Source organism: Ursus americanus, chromosome 6 (genome assembly GCF_024610735.1).
Source record: "Ursus americanus isolate L20-20 chromosome 6, mUrsAme1.1.p, whole genome shotgun sequence".
Classification (NCBI taxonomy): Eukaryota; Metazoa; Chordata; class Mammalia; order Carnivora; family Ursidae; genus Ursus; species Ursus americanus.
Window position 1 is genome coordinate 56,986,667 of NC_142132.1, and position 24,354 is coordinate 57,011,020.

Genomic DNA, 24,354 nt, shown 5'->3' on the forward strand with positions numbered 1-24,354 from the left:
CAACTAAGAATGGAATCCAAATAGCAAAGTATCCATGGGCTTTTCTGCTGCACATCTTCTTAGTCTTAAGAAAACAAAAATGTTCTTCATAAGCCTTCCCTCCCCTACCAGAGTGGTTTTGTCAGTTCCAGAAACTTCATTTAAACACCTGGAAGAGAAACTCAATAATTTGCATGTAGTTCTGCTTTGTTGAGCAGAATACCTGCTGAGCTTTTCCACTTGGGCAGGGATGTAGCTTAGTAAATTCTCTCTGATCCTCTGAAATGAGGGTTCAAGGGTGCAAGGAATCAATTGCTGTGAAAATCCTTTAGCTTTCCCTTTCCAATGGCCAGGCTTTGGGACCTTTCTTTTCTTATTTTTATTTTTCAGACACTTAGTTTTTTTCTTTTCTTTTAAAATAAAAGCCCTCAAAGTGGGTAGAAGATGTTTGCAAATGGACTACATATCCAATTTGCTCATCCTTCCCTTAATATCATGGAAAATGCTATACCAGGGCAAGTCCATAGCTTATTTATATCAGAGTCCTTTGCCAAGAGAAGTCACAAATTGAATGTTTGCTTTGCTTTACTAATTCTTTTGTTTTGCTTGATTTTATATAAATGTTTTAATTGAAGTATAAGATACATTCAGAAATATGCATACCTCGTGAGCAGAGTTTAGTGAATTTTTTCCAAGCTAAACACACCCATATAACCAATACTCAGAACAAGAAGAAAATTACCAGAATCCAGAAGGATCCCTATGCCATTTCCAATCTCTAATTTTCAACAGTAACTACTATTCTGACTTCTAAGAGCATAGATTAGTTTAGCCTGAGTTTGAATTTTATGTAGACGGTGGCATCAAACAATATGCACTCTTTTGTTGTATCTTTTTTTCCCCATATTTCATATTGTTGCATGTAGCTGTATTTTGTTCATTCTCATTACTTTGGGTTGTTTCCTGTGGGGGCTATTTTGAAGAATGCTTCTAGGAACGCTTTGGCATATGTCTTTTAAAGAACATATGAACATATTTCTATATGTGTATATCCTCTCCTAGGACTGGAATAGCTGGGTCATGAGGTATATATATGTTCAGCTTTAGTTGGTACAGTTTTCCAAAGTAGTTGTACCAATGGCTTCACTAAAATTTAATGTTAAGATAGGTACAGTTTAATTTTATTCATTAGTTTCCTGTGACATTGTGATGCATAAATTTATTTAAACTCTCTGGATTATGTATATTTTCCACAAAATTTATTTCTTGGAGTGATTAAACACACAGTTTCTTACCCCTTCTGAATTTAACTTCCTATTACTTATTTCTTATTCATTTGTCCATTTGTTTCTTAAAAAATGTGTTATGCTCATAACATGTACCATATTCTAATAGATTGTGAGATACAAAATAAGTAAGCTATAATGCTTGCCTTCAAGGGAATTATAATGAAGTGAGGGAGACAGTACAATGAGCAGATATATTTTTAATTTATTTCACTGAAATCTAAAAAGCTACTTCCTCCATCTATTGTTTCTAGATTTTGTAAAGAAGTCCATTAACAACTTGTCAAATTCATTCATGATTTCTAGATTTTTTTTAAATCATGTGTCCTCCAATACAAATTTTCTTTTTGCAAGGTGAACAGATCCCATATTTTTAACACCTTGATATGAAGTGATCCTGCCTTTTCAAATTGCTTTAAAAAAACTACTTAAATTATTTTTTCTTCAAGTATGGTGACTGTAGTTATCAATAGTAATTCAGGTTTTAGGCTTCATGTGTGTATGTGTTTTTTGCTTGTTTTTTTTTTTTTCCCTTTTTTTTTTTTTTTGAGAGTTCAGTATTTTCTGATATCTTTCTTAGTGATTTACAATATATATTTGGCCTTTTGGACTAACACATACAATTATCAGGTTTACCTCCTCAAGAAACAATTTATGATTACTCCCAGGTTCTCTGTATTGTAACATTCATTCTGGGTGAAGACCCTGTAGCCTTCATATCCATGGCTTTGCCTCCCAATTATGAGCTGGTGATTCATAGATCTCTATTTCTAGCCTAGGCTCTCTGAATTCTAGGTCCATGTATAGTATATTTTCATTTGGATATTGTGCTGGCATCTAGCAGATAACAAAATGTATTTCACCTTTATTTTCCAAACACATTATCATTCTGTATTCCCCATCTTGGTGAATGCATCACACTATGTACACAATTGCTGAAAAAGTTTTAGGGACACTTCTAAATACCTTCTCTCCCCTCCCCCATTTAATATTACAAAGTCTTACCATTTTTACTTTCTGGATTTTCTTGGATCCATCCTACTACCACCTAGCAATAGTGTTCAGTGTTCAGGCACTCATTGTCTCTTGCCTGAATTATTGCCTAGTCTCCTGACTGCAATTCCATTCTCTCTAATCAACTAAAAGTTCACAGTTAGAGTAATCTTTGAAAATACACATCCGAGCTTGCTGCTCTTGCAGTTCTTTAGCATGGCATGTGAGGAATCTCCCACTTACCTTTCTACCTGGATTCATCACCATTCCTGCTCAGATTTCCTGTACTTGTCATGCCACCTACAGTGGCCTGCATGCTCTTTACTGTCTCATGCCTCAGGCCTTTGCACATGCTGTTTTCTTTACTTGTTGTTCTGTTCTACACATTGATAACTTCTACTCACTGTTTTAAAGTTGCCTCTGATAAATTTTCTTTGATCCCCTCAAGCCGAGTGACTTTCCTCTATGCTATGAATAACTCTATTTTAGCTCCCATATAAATTTGTCTCCCTTTCTGATCTGTAAGTTCTTTATCTTTGCATTCTTTTTTTTTTTTTAAGATTTATTTATTTATTTTAGAGAGACAGTGAGCATGCACAAACGGGGAGGGTCAGAGAGAGAATCTCAAGCAGGCTCCTGGCTAAGAGTGGAGCTGACAAAGGTACTCCATCTCACGACCCTGAGGTCACGACCTGGGCTGAAACCAAGAGTCAGACACTTCACGACTGAGCCACCCAGGTTCCCTTTTATCTCTGTGTTCTTAACATTAGTGCATTGCCTGATCTATAGAAGGTCTCAAAAGTATTTATTGAATGAATGGTTGAATTAATTAACTGATAGCTTAGAGCCCTCCATTTTTATACTTTGTGATCTTTAAAATCCCTAAATATATTTTGTTCTCTTGCCAGGGTTAAAACTCATATGTTGCTTCTCTACCCACTTGCACAGACTTGTAAGGTCTTTTTTAATCCCATCTGTGTGTTTCTGCATCAGCTGGAAGCATTTAATGTCTCCTAAACTTGGAAATCTCATGTGAGCTTTTTCTTCTGGAGCATTTAAAAAAAGATATTAAAAAAGTATCAATTCCCAAGGAGCTGAATTCTTTAGACTTCTCTGTCCAGAGAAATCCCTAATTGACCCTATCATTTAATTCCTGTTTTGACCTGATTTAAAATTTTAGGATAAATCAACAGCCTTGGAACCTTTGAACCCATGATATCATCAGTTAAAACAAAATAACCACAGTCACCACCACAACTTTTTGTTTAGAAGGATGGCATTCATTAGTTCCCCTTTTATCCGGGTGCCTATTTCTTACATTAAATTTATCCTTTGGGATGTCCTTCAGGAGAAATGGTCTTGCCTTCTCAATTTCCTTTACTTAAATTCTGTAACATGCCTTTCTTTCCCCCACCTGCTGCCATATTATGTTATTTTTGTTATGTTCACTGAATCCCTCCTTTTTCACAGATTTATCAGCTTGTTATTCAGGCTATCAGTGCACATTAAGGATTTAATTGCTTTGGGCAGAGATAACAAAGCATAGGTTCAAAATCCAAAATATATTATAATTTTTAAAAAAGATTTTATTTATTTATTTATTAGAGTGAGCGAGCGAGCGAGAGAGCACGAGTGAAGGCGGGGGTAGGGGCAGAGGGAGAGGGAGAAGCAGACTCCTCGCTGAGCAGAGAGTCCAAAATGGGTCTCCATCCTAGCACTCTGGGATCATGACCTGAGCTGAAAGCAGACGCTTAACCGACTGAGCCATGTGGGTGCCCCTAGAATTTTTTTTTTTTAATTCCAAAGTTCCTACAGCATTAAAGTTACCACAATTAACAGTGAGATATACACAGCCATCATCAGAGTAAAAGAGCTAATATTTTAAACCTTATCTTTGTAGTAATGTATATTCACAAACATTCACCTTTCAGAAACTACCTAAACATTGACCTTGCCATTCTAAATAGAGCACTGTAATGCATAGGTCACTTCAGAGGGTATTATGTAATTAGTTTTGATTATACTCTATTATGCAGAGAATTTTCTTCAGCTCCTTCTGAATATTTATACTTTTTATCATTATGCCTCTGAGGAGTGTGAAGCCTATCTAAACATTCAATTATATTTCCTCCAAATCACACTGAGATAAATGTAGGTAGTGCTCTAAAATGGTGGGAAATATGAAAATCACCAAGAGTATCACAGGACAAAAACAGTACACCAAGTTTGATAAATTTTAGGAAGACAATTTTAGGAATATTTTAGGAAGAATAATTGTGTACTCTTTCCATAGTTCTCTAGTATTTTTCAAGTACATTCCTTTTCTGATGTGCTACTTACTCCATCTCATGAGAGCATTGGCAGAAGTATCATTACCCCATTTTTACAGATGGAAAAGCATTCACTGAAAGAGTTGAAGACTTACCCTGATCAGAGTGCTAATGACAGAGCTGGAACTAGAACCTAGACCAGAAATATAAGGGGGAAATCATAGCAAGCCAAGCAAACTACAGAGTATCTTGTCTTGGGTAATTAGTGAGTACAAACAGTGAGTTGAGAGCTACTTCTAACTGTCCTCCCTACATCTTGTAAAGAAGTTAATCTCCCCTAAAGCCTGCATGAAGTCACAGACAGCCTTTATTTTCAGAAAGGAAGGAACTAAAAATACAGTAGCACAGCCATTTATTAACCTCAAGCAACATTATCCTGAGGTAGCAGAGTGTTATGAAAAATGCATGGGATTTGCAATCAGAAGACTTAGGTTTAGATCTCACTTATTTTGCCAGCTTCTTAATCTCCTTACACTAAATACCTATTTAGTTAAAATGGGGCTAATAATGCTAATAACATGAGCCTTACTGCCTCAAAGGGTATTGTGATGATCAATAAGATACTATCTAGAAGCACTTTTTAAGCTATGTCATTATATAAGTACAAGTCCTCATCCCTGTATAGTAGCAAATAAAGGAAATCCTTCCTGTATAGGAAAGACTGTAGCATAGTTGTTAACATCATGGCTTAGCAGTCACACTGACTTGGGTTACAATACAAGAAATGCCACCTTCTAGCTCTGTAACTTGGCTCAGGACCTTAGTCTGTCTAAAACTCAGTTTTCTTACCTTTAACATGGAGGGGAGTTTAATATCTTTCATGAGGTTTTATAAAGATTATATAAGATATTATATGTGGAATACATAAGCTATTGTTAAGCTCTCTTGAATTAGTTTTCTTTAAGATGAAATTTTAGTTTATATTAATAATTTTAGATTTCCAGAAAAGTTGTAAAGGTAGTATGGGGAATTCTTATCTACCTTTCTTCTGGTTTCCTCTGTTGTTAAAATCTTGCATTTGCCACTTATGAACAAACAAACATTGATGTATTACTATTAACTAAACTACAGGTTTTATTTGGACTTCACCAATCTTTCTATGAATGCCTTCTTTCTGTTCCAGGATCCAGTCCAGGGTACCACACTGTATTTTGTTGTCATGTCTCCCCTATCTCCTTTGGTCTGTGACAGTTTATCAGTCTCCTTCTTTTACATGACCTTAACAGTCTTGAGGAATATTGTCCAGGTATCATATAGGATGTTCCCCAATATGGTTTTCCTTGTTTTTCTCATGATTAGATTGGGGTTGTGGACTTTTGAGAGAATAGCAGAGAGGTGAAGTGCTGTTTTTGTCACAGTGTGTCAAGGGCTACATGATACCCATGTGACATCACTGATGATGTTAACCTTTATCACTTGGCTAATGTAGTGTTTGCCAGGTCTTTCCACGGTATTTTGAGCTCGTTTTGATCAGCTATCACTTATATCAGACTTTCTTTTCCCTGTCTTCCCACTGTTTGGAATGCTTTTCATTTATATTTACTGCAAATGTCATATTCAGAAATATCTTTTCTGACCATACAAACTAAAGCTGTCTCTGTGGCATTTCACTTTTGTGTTTTCTTCACAGCATTTATCATTGCCTGAAATTGTTCTGTGTATTTGTTTACCTAGTTTATTGTTTGTTGATAATCCCCCACCCCCTCAAACAAGAACATAAGCTTCAGGAGAACAGGATCGTTGTAGGATTGTTCACATCTGTACACTTGGCGTCTAGCACAGGGCTAGCATATGCTGAGTGCTCGATAACTATTTTTTGAATAAATGTCAAAGAAAGAAAGATTCAGAATTAAATTATTATTAAGTATTTCTGAAAAAGAGTGGAAAATAGCTGAATGGTAGGAGGTTCAATTTAATATTCTTAACTGAATCGGTTTAGTTTTAATGAAAAGGTTAAATGCAATCATAAGCATCTATGAAATAGGTAATCAAATCCTTATAATTCAGGCTCTCTTATAATGCACTTAATAATGTGAATGTCAGAGTATTTTTCTGACTTATAAGCAAGATATGACTGACAAATGTAAGATCTACTTAGTTATTACACATCTGCACCATTGTGACCTTTATTTGCTAATTGGCTCAGCTTTCCTATTGTAGAACTTTTTTTTTTTTTTTTTAAACATTTTATCTATTTATTTAACAGAGAGACAGCCAGTGAGAGAGGGAACACAGGCAGGGGGAGTGGGCGAGGAAGAAGCAGGCTCCCAGTGGAGAAGCCAGATGCGGAGCTCGATCCCAGAATGCCCGGATCAGGCCCTGAGCCGAAGGCAGACGCTTATTGACTGAGCTACCCAGGCGCCCCTCCTATTTTAGAACTTATTAACAGAATCTGGAGTGTAGAAATAATTGATGCCCTTGATTTTATCTTATACCGGACTTCTTAGCTTCTATTATCTTTTCATTTATATTGACAGAAAAGTGGAGCTTTTTTGTGTAAATCTTTCTTTTATAACCCATTGTAAAGAAGCTCTCCTCTTATGTGTTTCTTTAGGACTTAAAATCTCCAAATCAAAGGGATGAAATCGCAGGGGCCCGGGCCTCACTGAAGGAGAACTCCCCCCTCTTGCATTCAATTTGCTCAGCTTGTTTGGAACATTCTGATGTTGCTTCCCTCAAAGCCAGCAAGGACACAGTTTGTGAAGAAATTCACAATGCTCTCAATGTAATTTCAAATGCTTCACAAGGGATCCAGAATATGCTTGCCCCACCAGAATCTAAGGCAGCAACACTGGGAAGTGCCCTTGATGAGCTTGAGGTAAGTGGAGAGAAAGGTAAAGTGTGATTTGCTGTGTCTCAATATGAAAATAAACAGACATGGGTTTTCAGATCGGAGTTTAGACTATGAGTAAATAAAAATCCTGTTACTTAATCAGTCTCCATCATTGCCTTGTGTCTTCCAATGAACTGGTTAGCAGGAAAATATTCTATCAGTAGATTTCTGGTTCCTTTACTTTTCTTCCAAGGAAGTCGATGAATTTAAAGTGGGATTGTTGATTAGATTGAAATGATGATTTTAGTTTACATCGTTCAATATATGAAGTGTAGGATTTATCCATTCCACAAATACTTATCATTTTCTCTGTTCTTTGTGCTTGGGATAAAATTGAGCACTGCCCCCATGAAGCTTATGTTCTAACAGAGGAATATAGGCAAAAGACAAAAACAATGAACATTGTAGATAAGTAAATTGTATAGAATGTTACATTGAGAAAGTAAGATGACTTGGAGGCTTGAAGGAGATTAGATAATCGGGCAGGTGGAGATCTAGAATGAAGGTTTGAAAGCATGTCCCATTGTTTAAGGAACAGCACAGAAGGCAGGGTGCCTTAGTGGGGAGAGTAAGAGAATGAGTCAGAGCTGAACTGAGGAGAACCAGTGGGGCCAGTTATGGAGGACTCTGTGGGCTTTTAGGGGCTCTGGCTTTTCCTTCAAGTTAAATGGGATCCATTGTAAGGTTTTAAGCAGAGGTATGACACTTGAGTCTTAAAAGGACTATATTGGCTGCCTGTAGAGTATAGACTGAAGGGGAACAAAAGGAGAAGCTGAAAAACCAGGCAGAAAGCTATTATAGTAATATAGGTTCCATCCTTATATTTTATTTTATTTTATTTTATTTTATTTTATTTTATTTTATTTATTTTATTATTTTATTTTTTTTAAAGATTTTATTTATTTATTTGACAGAGATAGAGACAGCCAGCGAGAGAGGGAACACAAGCAGGGGGAGTGGGAGAGGAAGAAGCAGGCTCATAGCGGAGGAGCCTGATGTGGGGCTCCATCCCATAACGTCGGGACCACGCCCTGAGCCGAAGGCAGATGCTTAACTGCTGTGCCACCCAGGCGCCCCCATCCTTATATTTTATGTGCATCACCTCATTCCACCTCACACCAGGGTGGCATTAGTGAATATTAAGGCTTAATTTTTTAAGTGAAGCCAACCGAATTTGACAGAACGGATGTGGGATGTGAGAGAAAGGGAGGAGTCATAGCTGATCTTGTAGGCTAGGTCGTCCAAAAGCACACACTGAACAGTGCTGGGGTTACAAAGTGTTATTAGGAATTAATACGTGTGAAGGGAAGAGGGAGGGAGTAGGATTGAGCCGGAAGAAGTCTACCTGTAAGCCAGATCCACAAAGCCTAGACCAGTCAGCAGAGAACTCTAGAAGTAGGAGAGCCCTCTAGTGTACCTTGTCAGGCAGAAAAGCCAGGCTTTTTTTGGGGGAGGGGGGGCTCTGTCAGTCACTAGATGTAGGACATACTGCCTGGCAAGGCTATGTATGACTTCCAGGCACAGGGAAGAGGGAGTAACCCCTTGCAACTGAGGCAGACCCTATAGGAACTGACTGTTGGGGGCCATCTGCTGGCCTCACTCCCCACAGCTGAGCAGTAAGTCCTACTTGAAAGGGAGATATGGACAGTACACCTCTGTGTCTACGAGATAATGACAAGGTTTTGTGTTTTTGTTTTGTGTGTGTTTGTGTGTGTGTGTGTGTATGTGTGTGTTTTCCTTTAGCAAATGGATGGGTAGAGTTTTCATCAACCATGATAGGGAACACTGTGGGTGAAGTCAGTTTTGAGAGGAAGATCAGAAACTAATTTTCAACATGTTGAGTTTGAGATATTTATCAGACATTCAAGGTTGATGTCAAAGATAATTAGCTATACAAGTCAGACGTGCAGTTGTTCAATAGGAGGCAACATAGTGTAGTGTTTAAAGATAAGGGCATTAGATCTCTTTATGCCAGGGTTCCTATCTTAGTCATGGCACTTGTTAGGATAAGTAATTTAATACTCAGTTTTCTCACCTCTAAAATGAGAATAATAATAGGGCCTATATCATAGTGTTGTCAGAATCAGTGAATTAATAATACATGTAAAATGCTTAGAACAATGACTGACACATAATAAGTTCTCAATAAATTTTAGCTCTCCTTATCATTGGTGGAGATGACTATTTGGAGGCAGATTCTTCCCTAATGAAATCAATGCAATTAAAATTACTCAAGTTTTATTGGTAACTTAAAAAATAAACTAAATACATATAATTCCTATATTGTTCATAACATTATTACTTTCATGATAACATATCATGAAAATCTAATTCATTTAAATTTGAAGTAACCTTTATATTTTTCCTTTAGTTACATGTCTTTAAACGGATGCCTTTATTTCTAATCTATCATTATTAAATTCCTTATTATTGGAACCCATGCAAAAATTTATTAAGTTCCTAATTATTAGCATCTATGTGAAAGTTCTAGAAACTAAGTTAGATAAGTAGTGGTAACTCTTAAATGGTACCCATAGTAAGATTGAAAATTCCTTTTGGGCAAGATTGTGTTTCTTAGTAATTTGATACCAGTGATTCTAGCAGAATGTTAGGTCTCCCATACATTAATATGTAACATTTCTTGATAGCTAAATAGTTAACATGAATGTATTACTTAATTATTCCAGTGTCTTTATAAGATAAATACTTTTGTTTTACAGAATAAAACAAAACTGAGACTTAGATAAGTTATAAAACTTGCTCAAATCAGAAAGCTAGTGAGTGGTAGTATCCAGGAAGTGATCTAGTCTGATTCCAGAAGGTATTTCTGAGTTCTGTGCTATATTGAATTCTCACAAATACAACTTAATGTGCTTAATTTATGCTAAGATTCTTAGTCTGTATGAACCATCAGAGAAATTATAAATATAACCAAAAACCTGGGTCATTTAAGTAGAACTAGTCTGTGTTTGGAGTGTGGCTAATATGGTGAGGTGAAATTTGTTAAAGTGGACAGATAGGATTATATGTAACATTTTTCATAGTACTAAACAGAATCGTGTCAGGGGATAAGATGTCCAGACACTCATTCTATATTCTTAGGATTATAGAAGAAGACAGAAGGTTTCCTAACAAATTGGTTAGGGTTAGGCCCTAGGAGCCCGGCAGGCCTGATTTCCAAATTGTTCCTTTTTTTGGGACTTCTCCTTTCTCACTTTAGTTGAAAGTGGCTGCTACAGGCAAAATAAGGGAATGGTTAGAGAGAAGGCGAACGTGTGTGTGTGTGTGTGTGTGTGTGTGTGTGTGTGTGTGTGTGTGTAGCACTGATGGGAATGTAATGGGCACAGTATTGGAGTCTTCCCTTTCTCAAGTTAAGTGGCTGACTCACTTCTGAACAAGGCAGGAGGGAGTCCTAAAGATATTTCCAGAAATCTTAATGCTGTCTTAACAACCTTTGAAATCAGTTCTCAGTAAAAGCTAAGGATGCTCAAACCAGTACAAAATGCCTGAATTTATATATATATGTTACAAATAGTTGCTGAGGCTGTCTGAACTAGATAAAGCAGAATTTATTGAGCATTTAGTTTTTTTAAATGGTTTTGTAAATTAAATGGTTGCATTTTTCTTTATTTACAGGAAGCTGTATTGGTAAAGGATCCAAAATAACCTTTGCTCTGTCTTGCTTCTGCAAATATAATACTATGAAATAAACTGATGTAGTAAATACTCTGTTGGGAGTAAGTCTCATTAAATGTTTATAGTGTGGAAATGTAGCAGAGTGCTTATTCAACAACTACCATGCTGAAGCTTTGTTAAATCTTTCATTCTGGTCCATGGCTGGTTGTGGATATGGAATCTGAGATTTATTGGTAAAGGAGAAAATAGAAGTTGAATTAGAACACTATACAAGCTAAACTGATTGATTTATTGGAGAGCCTAATGTGAATTATAGGGTGTTCGTTTTGCATTTGTGACTGAGTGATAGTTGAGAAGTGTCAAATTATAGATTAACAGAATTTTGAAAATACCTTTAAGCAAGAAACTTTGCCAGTGAAAATTGCTTTGAAACTCCAAGTCCATTAACACATATTTTCTCTTGTGCAGTGGGATAAAGTAGCTTTTGTAATCATGGTCTGTAAGAATTATACAGATCCTCATGTGATTTGAAGATGATAAAACAAAGTTCTTTTAGTGTTTTCATTTTCAAAGAACTATCACATTTATTTTCTTATTTTTAGATATTCATTTATGTATCATCATTCATATATTTCTTTATTCCCTATTGTATTCCCAAGACCTAGAGCAATGCCCTCCCTGTACATCGTAAGTGTGAGGTGATTATCAGTGAATTGAAGGAAGGAAGCAAGGAAGGGGGGGAGGAAAGGAAAGAATGCAGGTAGCAATGCTGTATGTCATTTTGTGATTTGGATTGAAGAGCATTTTCCCCTTACTCCTTTTTTTCCCTCTCCTTTCTCCAACCACAGATATTGAAATTATGATACTAAATATAAATATGCTTAATAAACATTATTCACTTATTTACTAAGTTTGGAGATATGGCGAAGGAACAAAAGACAATCAAAATTGACCAGGCAGAGCTATCTAAAATGAAAAACATAATCGTGAAAAATTCAATGGTTAGGCACGACAGGAGATTAGATAATTAATGATCTGAGAGATAGATTTGAAGAAGTTCTTTATAATGCACCACAGAGACAAAAAAATAAAAATAGTTTTTAAAACAGTTAAGATACATGGAAGATGTGTGACAAGTTTTAACAAATATTCTCGGTGCGCCTGGGTGGCTCAGTCGTTAAGTGTCTGCCTTCGGCTCAGGGCGTTATCCCAGCATTCTGGAATCGAGCCCCACATTGGGCTCCTCCGCTGGGAGCCTGCTTCTTCCTCTCCCACTCCCTCTGCTTGTGTTCCCTCTCTCTCTGGCTGTCTCTCTCTCCGTCAAATAAATAAATAAAATCTTAAAAAAAAGATTCTCTTTAAAAAATAAAATAAAATAAAATAAAATAAAATAAAATAAAATAAAATAATATAAAATATTCTAATACAAGATCCAGAAGAGAGGAAAGTGTAAAAAAAGATACTAAGAATTTCCTAGGATTGATGGAAGGTACCAACCTTCATAGCTAAGAATCCCAATAATTCTCAAGCATGATATATAAAATGAAATCCACATTTACACATATTGTAGTGAAGCTGAAGAACACCAAAACCAAAAAGAATATTTCTAAAAGAAAAGGAGAGCTCTATTCTCAGCCAAATGGCAGAATAGAAGGCTCTTGACTTTCCCTCTACCCACAAACATACTGAATAAACAACCACACGTGGATCAATTACCTCTGAGAGAAATCCAGAAATTAGTGGAGAGATTCCTGTACATTGAACAACTGAGAAAATACACGAAAATAGGTAGGAAAAGCTGAGATACACTTTCAGTATAAACTCCACCTCTAACACAGCACCATATAAATGAGATGGAACCCCCATTTCCCAGCTTCTCCTTGAGGAGCAAAGTTTATGTTTTTATTTTGATTGTTGAAGTATAATTGACATACAATATATTACTAGTTTCAGGTATACAGTATAGGTATCAGTGCTCACCATGATAAATGTGGTCACCATCTGTCTGCATACAGTGTATGCTGTAATACATTGTAATACAGTACTGTTGACTATATTCCCTATGCTGTACTTTTTATCTCTATGACTTATTTTTTATATAAATAAAAAATTGCACCCCTCCATCCTCTTCATCTATTTTGCTCATCCCCTCACCTATCTCACCTCTGGCAACAACCAGTTTGTTCTCTGTATTTAAAATATGGGGTGTTTTTTTTGAAGACTTTATTTTTTATTTATTTGACAGAGAGACAGCCAGTGAGAGAGGGAACACAAGCAGGGGGAGTGGGAGAGGAAGAAGCAGGCTCCCAGCAGAGCAGGGAGCCCGATGAGGGGCTCGATCACAGGACCCTGGGATCACGCCCTGAAACAAAGGCAGACACTTAACGACTGAGCCACCCAGGTGCCCCTAAAATATGGTTGTTTGGTTTCTTTTTCGCTTATTTGTTTTATTTTGTAGATTCCACATATAAGTGAAATCATATGGCATTTGTCGTTCCTGTTTGAATTATTTCACTGAGCGTAATACCCTCTAAGTCCATCCAAGTTGTTGCAAATGGCAATATTTCATCCTTTTATATGGCCATATAATATTTCATCATCGGAATATAACATTTCTACTTTATCCATTCATTTATCGGTGGACATTTGGGTTGCCTCCATAGTTTTAACTATTGTAAATAATGCTGCAATGAACATAGGCATGCATATTTCTTTTTGAATTAGTATTTTTGTTTTTTTTTGGAGAAAATAACCAGTAGGGAAATTAATGGACTATATGGTAGTTCTATTTTTAATTTTTGAGGCAACTCCATATTGTTTTTCACAATGGTTGCACCAATTTTATTTTTCTATATAGTGCATGGAGGGGTCCTTTTTCTCCATATTCTTGACAACACTTATTTCCTGTCTTTGTGATACTAGTCATTGTGACTGGTGTGAGGTGATACCTCATAGTAGTTTTGATTTGCATTTCCCTGGTGGAAAAGCATTTTATTTTGGTGTAGTCCCAAAAGTTGATTTTTGCTTTTGTTTCCCTTGCCTGAGGAGACATATCCATAAATAGGTTGTTAAGGCCAATGTCGACTACTTCTTATGTTTTCTTTTAGGAGTTTTATGGTTTTACATCTCCCATTTAAGTCTTTAATATATTTTGAGTTTGTGTATGGTGTAATAAAGTAGTCCAGTGTCATTCTTTTCCATGTAGCTGTCCAGTTTTCCCATTGCCATTTATTGAACAGATTGTCTTTTTCCCTATATTGTATTTTGCCTCCTTTGTCACAGGTTAATTGACCATTTGGTGTGATTTATTTCTAGGCTTTTTATATCATTCTATTGATCTATGTGTCTTTTTTTTTTTTTTTTTTGCCAGTACCATTTTGTTTTGATTAGTATAGCTTTGTAGTATATTTGGAAATCTGAGATTGTGATACCTGCAGCTTTGTTCTTTCTCAAGATTGCTTTGGTTATTTCAGGTTTTTTGTGGTTCAGTACAAATTTTAGTATTTTTTGTTCTAGTTCTGTGAAAGTTGCTATTGGCATTTTGATAGGGATTGCATTGAATCTGTAGATTGCTTTGGGTAGTATGGACATTTTAACAATGTTAATTCTTCCAGTCCATGAAACGTGGAATATCTTTTCATTTGTTCGTGTCATCTTCACTTTCTTACATTAATGTCTTACAGTTTTCAGAGTATAGGTTTTTCACCTTTGGTTAAGTTTAGTGTTAGGTATTTTATTCTTTTTTGGTGCATTTCTATATGGGATTGTTTTCTTAATTTCTCTTTCTGCTACTTTGTTGTTAGTGTATAGAAATGCAGTAGATTTCTGTATATTAATTTTGTATCCGGAAACTTTACTGAATTCTTTTACTAGTTCTGATAGTTTTTTGGTGGAGTCTTTGAAGTTTTCCATACATGGTGTCATGTTATCTGAAATAGTGACAGTTTTACTTCTTCCTTATCAATTTGGATGCCTTTTATTTTCTTTTCCTTTCCTATTGCTATGGCTAGAACTTTCAGTTTTGTATGGAATACAAGTGGTGAGAGTGGCAAATTGTTTTTTTTTCCGTTTTTTCTTTGCATTTGATTTCTTTTTTATTTTCTAAAAACTTTAAAAGGTTTTACTTAAATCCCAGTTATTTAACATACAGTGTATTATTAGTTTCAGGTGTACAACATTTTCAACACTTCCATACAACACCTGGTGCTTATCATAGCAAGTGCACTTTTTTTTTTTTAAAGATTTTATTTATTTATTTGACAGAGATAGAGACAGCCAGCGAGAGAGGGAACACAAGCAGGGGGAGTGGGAGAGGAACAAGCAGGCTCATAGCAGAGGAGCCTGATGTGGGGCTCGATCCCACAATGCTGGGATCACGCCCTGAGCTGAAGGCAGACGCTTAACCGCTGTGCCACCCAGGCGCCCCAGCAAGTGCACTTTTTAATCCTTATCAACTACTTAACCCATCTCCCCATCCACCTCCCCTTTGGTAACCAACAGTTTGTTCCCTTGGTTTGCCTCTCTCTCTCTCTTTTTTCCTTTGTTTGTTTTGTTTCTTAAATTCCACATATGAGTGAAATCATATGGGATTTGTGTTTCTCTGACTGACTTATTTCTCTTAGCGTAATACTCTCTAGCTCTATCCATGTCATTGCAAGTGGCAAGATTTCATTCTATTTTTTTATGATGGAGTAATATTCCATTGTATATATATGCCACCTCTTCTTCATCCATTCATCGGTCAATGGGCACTTGAGCTGCTGCTGTAATTTAGTTATTGTAGACAATGCTTCTGCAAACATTGGGGTGCATATATCCCTTTGAATTAATATTTTTATTTTTTATTTTTTTGGTAAATACCTAGTGGTGCAATTGCTGGATTGATGAGTAGTTCTAGTTTTAACTTTTGGAGGAATCTTCATACTGCTTTCCAGAGTGGGGGCACCAGATTGCATTCCCACCAACAATGCAAGAGGATTCCCCTTTCTCTGCATCCTTGCCAGTACCTGCTGGTTCTTGTATTGTTGATTTTAGCCATTCTGACAGGTGCAACGTGATGTCCCATTGTAGTTTTGATTTGTATTTCCCTAGTGACGAGTGATATTGAGCATCTTTTCATGTATCCATTGGCTATCTGTATGTCTTCTTTGGAAAAATGTCTGTTCATTCTTCTGCCCATTTTCAAATTGGATTATTCATTTTTTGGGTGTTGAGTTTTATAAGTTCTTTATATATTTTCATTACTAACCCTTTATCATATATGCCATTTTCAAATATCTTCTCCCATTTTGTAGGTTGCCTTTTAGTTTTGTTGATTGTTTCCTTCACTGTGCAGTAGCTTTTTATTATGGTGAAATACTAATAGGTCTTTTTGCTCTTGTTTCCCTTGCCTCAGGAAACGTAGGTGAAGGAAATTGCTACAGCTGATGTCAAAGAGGTCACTGCCTGTGCTCTCTTTTAGGATTTTTGTGATTTCAGGTCTCACATTTAGGTCTTTCATCCAATTTGAATTTATTTTTGTGTTTGGTGTAAAAAAGTGGTCCAGTTTCATTCTTTTGCATGTTGCTCTCCAGTTTTTCCAGCACCATTTGTTGAAGAGACTGTCTTTTTCCCATTGGATATTCCTTTCTGCTTTGTCAAAGATTAATTGACCATATAGTTGTGGGTTCATATCTGGATTTTTTATCCTGTTTTATTGCACTATATGTCTCTTTTTGTACAAGTTCCATACTGTTTTGACCTCTGTAGTTTTGTAATATAACTTGAAGTCCAGAATTGTGATGGCTCCAGCTTTGCTTTTCTTTTTTAAGGTGCTTTGGCTATTTGGGGGTGTTTTGTGGTTCCATGCAAATTTTAGGATTGTTTGTTCTAGCTCTGTGAAAAATGCTGGTAGTATTTTGATAGGGATTGCATTAAATGTGTAGATTGCTTTTCACCAAAAACAGTAAGATACCTAGGAATAATCCTAACCGCAAAGAGGTAAAAGACTTATACTCTGAAATCTATAAAACATTTATGAAAGGAATTGAAGATGACACAAAGATATGGAAAAACATTCCATGGTCATGGATTGGAGGAACAAATATTAAAATGTCTATACTACCCAAAGCAATTTACATATTTAATACAATTGATTTTATACCACTGTGGTCAGAAAAGATGCTTGATATGATTTAAGTCTCCTTAAATTTATTGAGACTTGTTTTGTGGTCTAACATATGATCTGTTCTGGAGAATGTTCCATGTGCCTTTGAAAAGAATGTGTTCTGCTGTCTTGGGATGGAATGTTCTGTATATGTCTTTTAGGTCTAATGTGTCATTCAAAGCTACAATGTCTTCAATGATTATCTGTCTGGATGATTGATGTAAGTGGCGGTGGTAAAGTCTCCTACTCTTTTTTTATTTAATTTAAATTCAGTTAGCCAACATATAGTACATCATTAGTTTCAGATATAGTGTTCAACAATCCATCAATTGTGTATAACACCCACTGCTCATCATATCACATTCCCTCCTTAATGCCCATCACCCAGTTACCCCATCCCCCCACCCACCTCCTCTCCAGCAACCCTCAGTTTGTTTCCTGTAGAGTCTCTCATGGTTTTTCTCCCTCCCTGATGACTTCGCATTCAGTTTTCCCTCCCTTCCCCTATGATGCTCTGCGCTGTTTCTTATATTCTACATATGAATGAAGCCGTATGATAATTGTCTTTCTCTGATTGACTTACTTCACACAGCATAATACCTTCCAGTTCCATCCATGTTGATGTAAATGGTAAGTATTCATCCTTTCTGATGACCTAATAATATTCCGTTGTATACATATACCACATCTTCTTTATCCATTCATCTGTTGATGGACATTTCGGCTCTTTCCCATGGTTTGGCTATTGTGGACATTGCTGCTATGAACATTGGGGTGCAGGTGTCCCTTCAGATCAGTCTGTTACTATTTTTTTATTCCTGTCAATTTCTTCTAGTAGATCTGTTAATATTTGCCCTAGGTATTTAGGTGCTCCTATGTTGGGTGCACAGATATTTTTAATTGTTATATCCTCTTGTTGGATTGATCCCTTTATCAGTACGTAATGCCCTTCTTTGTCTTTTGTTACAGTCTTTCTTTTAAAGTCTACATTGTGTGATATAAGTATTGCTGTTCCAGCTTTTTTTGCTTCCATTTGACTGGAATATCTTTTCCATCCCTCACTTTCAGCCTGTATGTGTCCTTAGGTCTGAAGTAAGTTTCTGATAGGCAGTATATAGATGGGTCTCACTTTTTTACCCATTCAGTCACCCTGTGTCTTTTAATTGGAGCATTTAGTCCATTTACATTTAAAGTAATTATTGATAGGTATGTACTTATGTCATTTTGTTAATGGTTTTCTGGTTGTTTTTGTAGGTCTTCTGTTTCTTTCTTCTTCTCTTGCTCTCTTCCCTTGTGATTTGGTGACTTTCTTTAGTGTTATGCTTGGATTCCTTTCTTTTCATTTTTTTGTATCTATTATAGGTTTTTGATTTGTGGTTACATTGGATTCATATATAACATTCTATCTGTATAGCAGTTTATATTAAGTTGATGTTTGCTTAAGTTCAAGCACATTCCTAAAGCACTAATTTTTTACTCCTCCCTCCATATTTTATGTATATGATGTCATATTTTATATCTTTTTATTTTGTGTATCTCTTGACTAGTTTTTGTATACATAATTGATTTTACTACTTTTGTGTTTTAACTTCCATACTGGGATATTTTTGCCTTTCTTTTCTTTTTTTTTCTTACAAGTAGCTATGGCCTTTCCTTGCCACTTAAAGAATTCTCTTTAATATTTTTTGTAAGGTTGGCTTAGTGATGATGAACTTATTTAACTTTTATTTGGGAAGCTGTATATTTCCTTTAGTTCTGAATGGTAATCTTGTTGGGTAGAGTGTTCTTGTTTGTGGGATTTTTTTTTCCTTTCAGCACTTTGAATATATCATGCTACTCTCTTCTGGCCTGCAAAGTTTCTGCTGAAAAATCAACTGATAGTCTCATAGGTTTTCCTTGTATGTAACTGTTTTCTTTTCTATTGCTGCTTTTACAATGCTTTCATTATTAGTTTTTACCATTTTAATTATTATGGTCTTGTTGTAGCCTTCTTGGATTCATCTCGTTAGATTCTCCAAGTGCTTTTTGGACCCAGGTGTCTATTTCTTTCTCCAGATTTGGGAAATTTTCAGATAGTATTTCCTCAAATAAGTTTTCTATCCCCTTCTCTCTCTCTCTTCTTCTTGGATCCCCCTATAATACAAATATTATTATGCTCGATATGCCACAGAATTCCCTTAACCAAATCTAAAGAATACCAATAATGATGAATGAGAGAAACCCACACCAAGAAACATTATAACCAGTTTGTCAAAAAATAATGACAAAGAGATATTTGAAAGCAACAAGAGAAAATAAAAGAATTGTGACATTCAAGGGGACTCTCATAAGACTATCAATAGATTCTTCAGCAGGAACCTTGCTGACAAGAAAGGAATGTGATGATATATTCAAATTTCTGAAAGAAAAAGAAATACAAATCAAGAATATTATACCTGGCAAACTTGTCCTTCAAAAGTGAAGAGAGGATAAAGGCTTTCTTTAAAAATGAAAAGGTTCATCACCAGTAGATCTACCTACAAGAAATGCTAAAGGGAGTTCTTCAAATTGAGATGACTGGACTCTAAACAACATAAGAGATAAGAAAGTATGAAAGTCCTTGGAAAAGGTAATTATATGGACAAAACAGAACAGTGTATTACTATACTGGCAGTGAGTAAATAATTTTTAATTCTTATATTAAAGCTAAAAGAAAACATATTCAAAATACTGTAATGAAATTATGTTAATGGATAGACAATATAAAAGGATGTACATTGTAGCATCACTAGGGTATAATGGGAAGGTGGAATAAAAGTTTAGTTGGTTGTATGCAAATAATGTTAAATTCTTATTAGCTTTAACTAGACTCTTGTGAGATGTGTTATATAAACCTCATGGTGATCAGAAAGAAAAAAAATTGTAGGTACATAAAAGGTAAAGAGAAAGGAATTAGAACATACCACCACAAAAATTCTTCAAATCACAAAGGAATACAGTAAGAGAGGAAGAAAGGGACAAAGAAATGATCAAACCATCAGATAACAACAAACTCACAGTTTTAAGTCCTTACCTAGTAATAATTACTTTAAATATAAATAGATTATATTCTCCAATCAAAAGACATAGAGTGGCTGAATAGATAAAGAACCAAGTTCTAACTATGAGCTATCTATAAGAAACTCACTTTGATTTTCATAACATACATAGCCTGGAATTGAAGGGATGGAAAAAAAAAATATTCCATGCAATGGTAACTAAAACAAAGCCAGAATGGCTATACTTATATCAGAGAAAATAGAGTTTCTCTAGAGAGAAAGAAGGTCATTATACATAGATAATAGTATCAATTCAACAGGGAGTTATAATGATTATAAATATATGTGCACCCAGCATCAGAATTCCTGAATATATAAAGCAAATATTTACTGATCTGAAGGGAGAAATTGACAGCAATGCAATAAAAGTAGGAGACATTAAATCCCACTTTTTTTTTTTTTAAAGATTTTATTTATTTATTTGACAGAGAGACAGCGAGAGAGGGAACACAAGCAAGGGGAATGTGAGGGGGAGAAGCATGTTTCCTGCTGAGCAGGGAGCCCGATGTGGGGCTTGATCCTAGGACCCTGGGATCATGACCTGAGCCAAAGGCAGACACTTAACAGCTGAGCCACCCAGGTGCCCCTAAAATGACACTTTTAATAATGTAGTACATTCTGAGAGACAAACAATGAAGAAACAGTGGACTTGAACAACATTATAGACCAGATAGACCTAATAGACATATATAGAACCTTCTACTCAACAGCAGAAAACTATACACAAAATGTCTTAATAAGCAAACAAAACATGTCTTAATAATTATAAGAAGTTTGAAATCATATGAAGTCTCTTTTCTATCTTTAGTGGTATGAAACTGGAAATCAGTAACAGCAGGAAAATGGGAAAATTCACGAATATGTGAAAAATAAACAATACACTTATGAGCAACCATTGAGCTAAAGAGAAAATTAAAAGGGTATTTAAAAATATCTTGTGACAAATGAAAATGAAAATGTGGCTTATTAAAAATTATGGGATGCAGCAAAAGCTTTACAGAGGGAAGTTTACAGTGATAAATGCCTACATGAATAAAAGGGTAAGTAAAAAAGAAATTGCCTTTATACCTTAAAGAACTATGAAGAAGAGCAAAATGTGCCCAAAATTAGCAGATGAAATAACAAAGATCTGAGCAGAAATAAATGAAGTAGAAATCAGAACAGTAGAAAAGATCAATGAAACTAAGAACTTTTTTGAAAAAGGTAATATTAAGCTAGACTAAGAAAGAAAGAAGACTGAAATAAAATCATAAAGAGGAGATATTACAACTGATAACACAGAAATACTAAGAATCATAAGAATCTATGAACAATTATATGTCAACAAATTAGATAACCTAGAAGAAATGGATAAATTCTTAAAAATTTGTAACCTGACAAGATTAGATCAAGAAGAAATAGAAAATTTGAATAGACCAACAACAAAGAAGGAGATTGAAACAGTAATCAAAAACCTCCTAAGAAAAGCCCAGGACTAGATGACTTCACAGATGAATTTTATCAAACATTCAAACATTGATGAATTCTCTCAATCATTCAAAGAAGAAATTATATCAGGTATTCTTAAACTTTTCCAAAAACAGAACACTTGTTGGAAGAGGGAACACTTGCAAGCTCATTCTATGAGGCAGGATCACCCTAATACCAAATACAGACAAAGATACTATAAGAAAAGTATAGGCCAATATTCCTAATGAACATAGATGCCCATATCTCTAGGAAAATACTAGCAAACTGAATTTAACAGTACATGACCAAGTGGGATTTACTTCTGAGATTCAAGGATGATGCTGCATATTCAAATCAATCAGTGTAATATAGCATATTAACATAATGAAAGATAAAACCCACATGATCATCTTGATAGGTGCAGAAAAATTATTTGACAAAATTCGTTATCCTGTTCATGATAAAAACTCTAAACAAATTAGGTACAGAAGGAACTTATTTCAATAATAAAGCCCACCTAGGTAAAGACCATATATGAAAACCTCACAGCTAACATCATAATCAATGAGGAAAAACTTAAATCTTTTCCTCTAAAATCCAGGACAAGGGAGGGATGCCTGTTCTTACTACTTCCATTCGACATAGTATTTGTAGTTCCAGCCAGAGCAATTAGACAAGAAAAAAAGCAAAGGCATTTGGAAATTGGAAAAGAAGAAATAAAACTGTCTCTGTTTGCAAGATTACATGATCATGTCAGTAGAAAATCCTAAAGATTCAACAACAACAAAAAACCTGTTAGAAATACAATAAACAAATTCAGTAAAGTTGCAGGATACAAAATCAACATACAAAAAGTTGGTTGTATTTCTAAACACTAATAATGAACTATCTGAAAAACAGTTTAAGAGAACAATCCCATTTACAGTAGTAACAAAAATTTAAATAATTATGAATAAACTTAACCAAAGAGTTAAATGACTTGCATGTTTGGAACTAAAAGCACTGATGAAGAAAATTAAAGAGGATACAGAAATTGTAAGACATCTCATTTTTATGAATTGAAAGACTCAATATTGTTAAAATGTCCATGCTACTCAAAGTATCTGCAAGGTTCAGTACCAACCCTGTGAAAATCCCAATACCATTCTTTATATAAATAGAAAAAACAATCATAAAATTCATATAGAACCACAAAGACCCCAAATAGCCAAAGCAATCTTGAGAAAAAAGAACAAAGCTGAAGGCATTATACTTCCTGATTCCAAAATATATTACAGAGCTAAAGTAATTAAAACAGTATGATACTGGCATGAAAAACATACATGTAGACCAATGCAACAGAATAGATAGCCCAGAAATAAATTCAAACATTTATGGTCAACTAATCCTTGAGAAGGGTACTAAGAATACAAAATGGGGAAAAGTGTAGTCTCTTCAATAATGGTGGTGAAAAGTAGTGCAGAAGTGAGTGATGTCCCATAGCTGATTTCTCAAATATAGTTGGTATAGGATAGAGGATTCACCCTTTTAAGTCCTGAGAGAACATAAGTGTTAACCTTGAATTTGTACACAATGCAACTGTATTTCAAGAACAAAGATAAAGGCATTTTTACACAACTTCCAATTTGTGTAGTTTGTCAACAACTTCCCTGAAGAAATTGCTGAAGAGAAAGAAAAAAGTTACAAGAATTTGTAAGGAGAAGAAATGATAAATATATGGGGTTACTACTGCTCAAATATTAACTTTTATAAAGGATTAGTATTTATGTATACTTAGTATAATTAAAGATAGAGAATTAATGTGCCTGGAAATAATAGCATATAGTTAAGGAAGAATGGAGCAAGAGTTAAATGTTCTAGGATCTTAGTATTTTTTTGGGAGAAAGATAAAGGTATTGATTTACTTTAGACACAAAGTAAGCATGGTACATCTACAGTAACTACTACAGTAACATCTACAGTAACTACTAAAAAACGTGTAACAAGAGACAGTATAATTTGAAAGTGTGGGGAAGGGAAAAATAGGATGAGAAATATGAAACTTGGTCTATCCAAAAGAGGAAACAAGTGGAGAGAAAAAAAACCCCTAGGAAAAAATGGGACAAATAGATAATAGAAAATATGATGATAAAATGAATCCAAGTATTTCTGTAATCATAATAAATGTACATTAAAAGCTACACTCCTTAAAGCACTAATACTGAGAGCTTAGAATAGAAACCAAAATCTAGCTATATGTTATTTATAAGAAGCTCACCTGAAGTAAAAACAAGGGAAGTTTGAATGTCAAAGGATGAAAAAAAACTATTGGATCAAAGAATAAATTATAATTGAAATTAAAACATACTTATAACTGGGAAATAATGAAAATAACACAATTTGTGGGATATAACTAAAGGGAATACTAAGAGGGAAATTTATCAACCAAAATACTTACATTAGGAAAGAAGAAAAGCTGAAAATTAATAAAAACTATTCATATTTATATTCCCCACTGTCTAGCATGATGCCAGGTACATATTGTTTCTACTTCAAGTTTGAAAGAAAACAATACAAGAAACTTAGAAGGAATAAAATAATAAAGATAAGAGTAGAGATTAATGAAATCACAAAGATATTATTGTGA

The 24,354-nt window shown here is 35.0% G+C and overlaps 1 protein-coding gene across 5 annotated transcripts in view; it reads left to right on the top strand.

Annotated features, from left to right (window-relative positions):
- CTNNA3 (catenin alpha 3) overlaps positions 1–24,354 on the top strand; it is a 1,641,479-nt gene that overhangs the window by 422,641 nt on the left and 1,194,484 nt on the right. For all 5 annotated transcript variants that reach the window (XM_045783571.2, XM_087863076.1, XM_087863075.1 and 2 more), the window contains one exon: positions 7,143–7,406. In XM_045783571.2, coding sequence (XP_045639527.1) covers positions 7,143–7,406 — 264 coding nt within the window. The remainder of the gene's footprint in view (positions 1–7,142; positions 7,407–24,354) is intronic.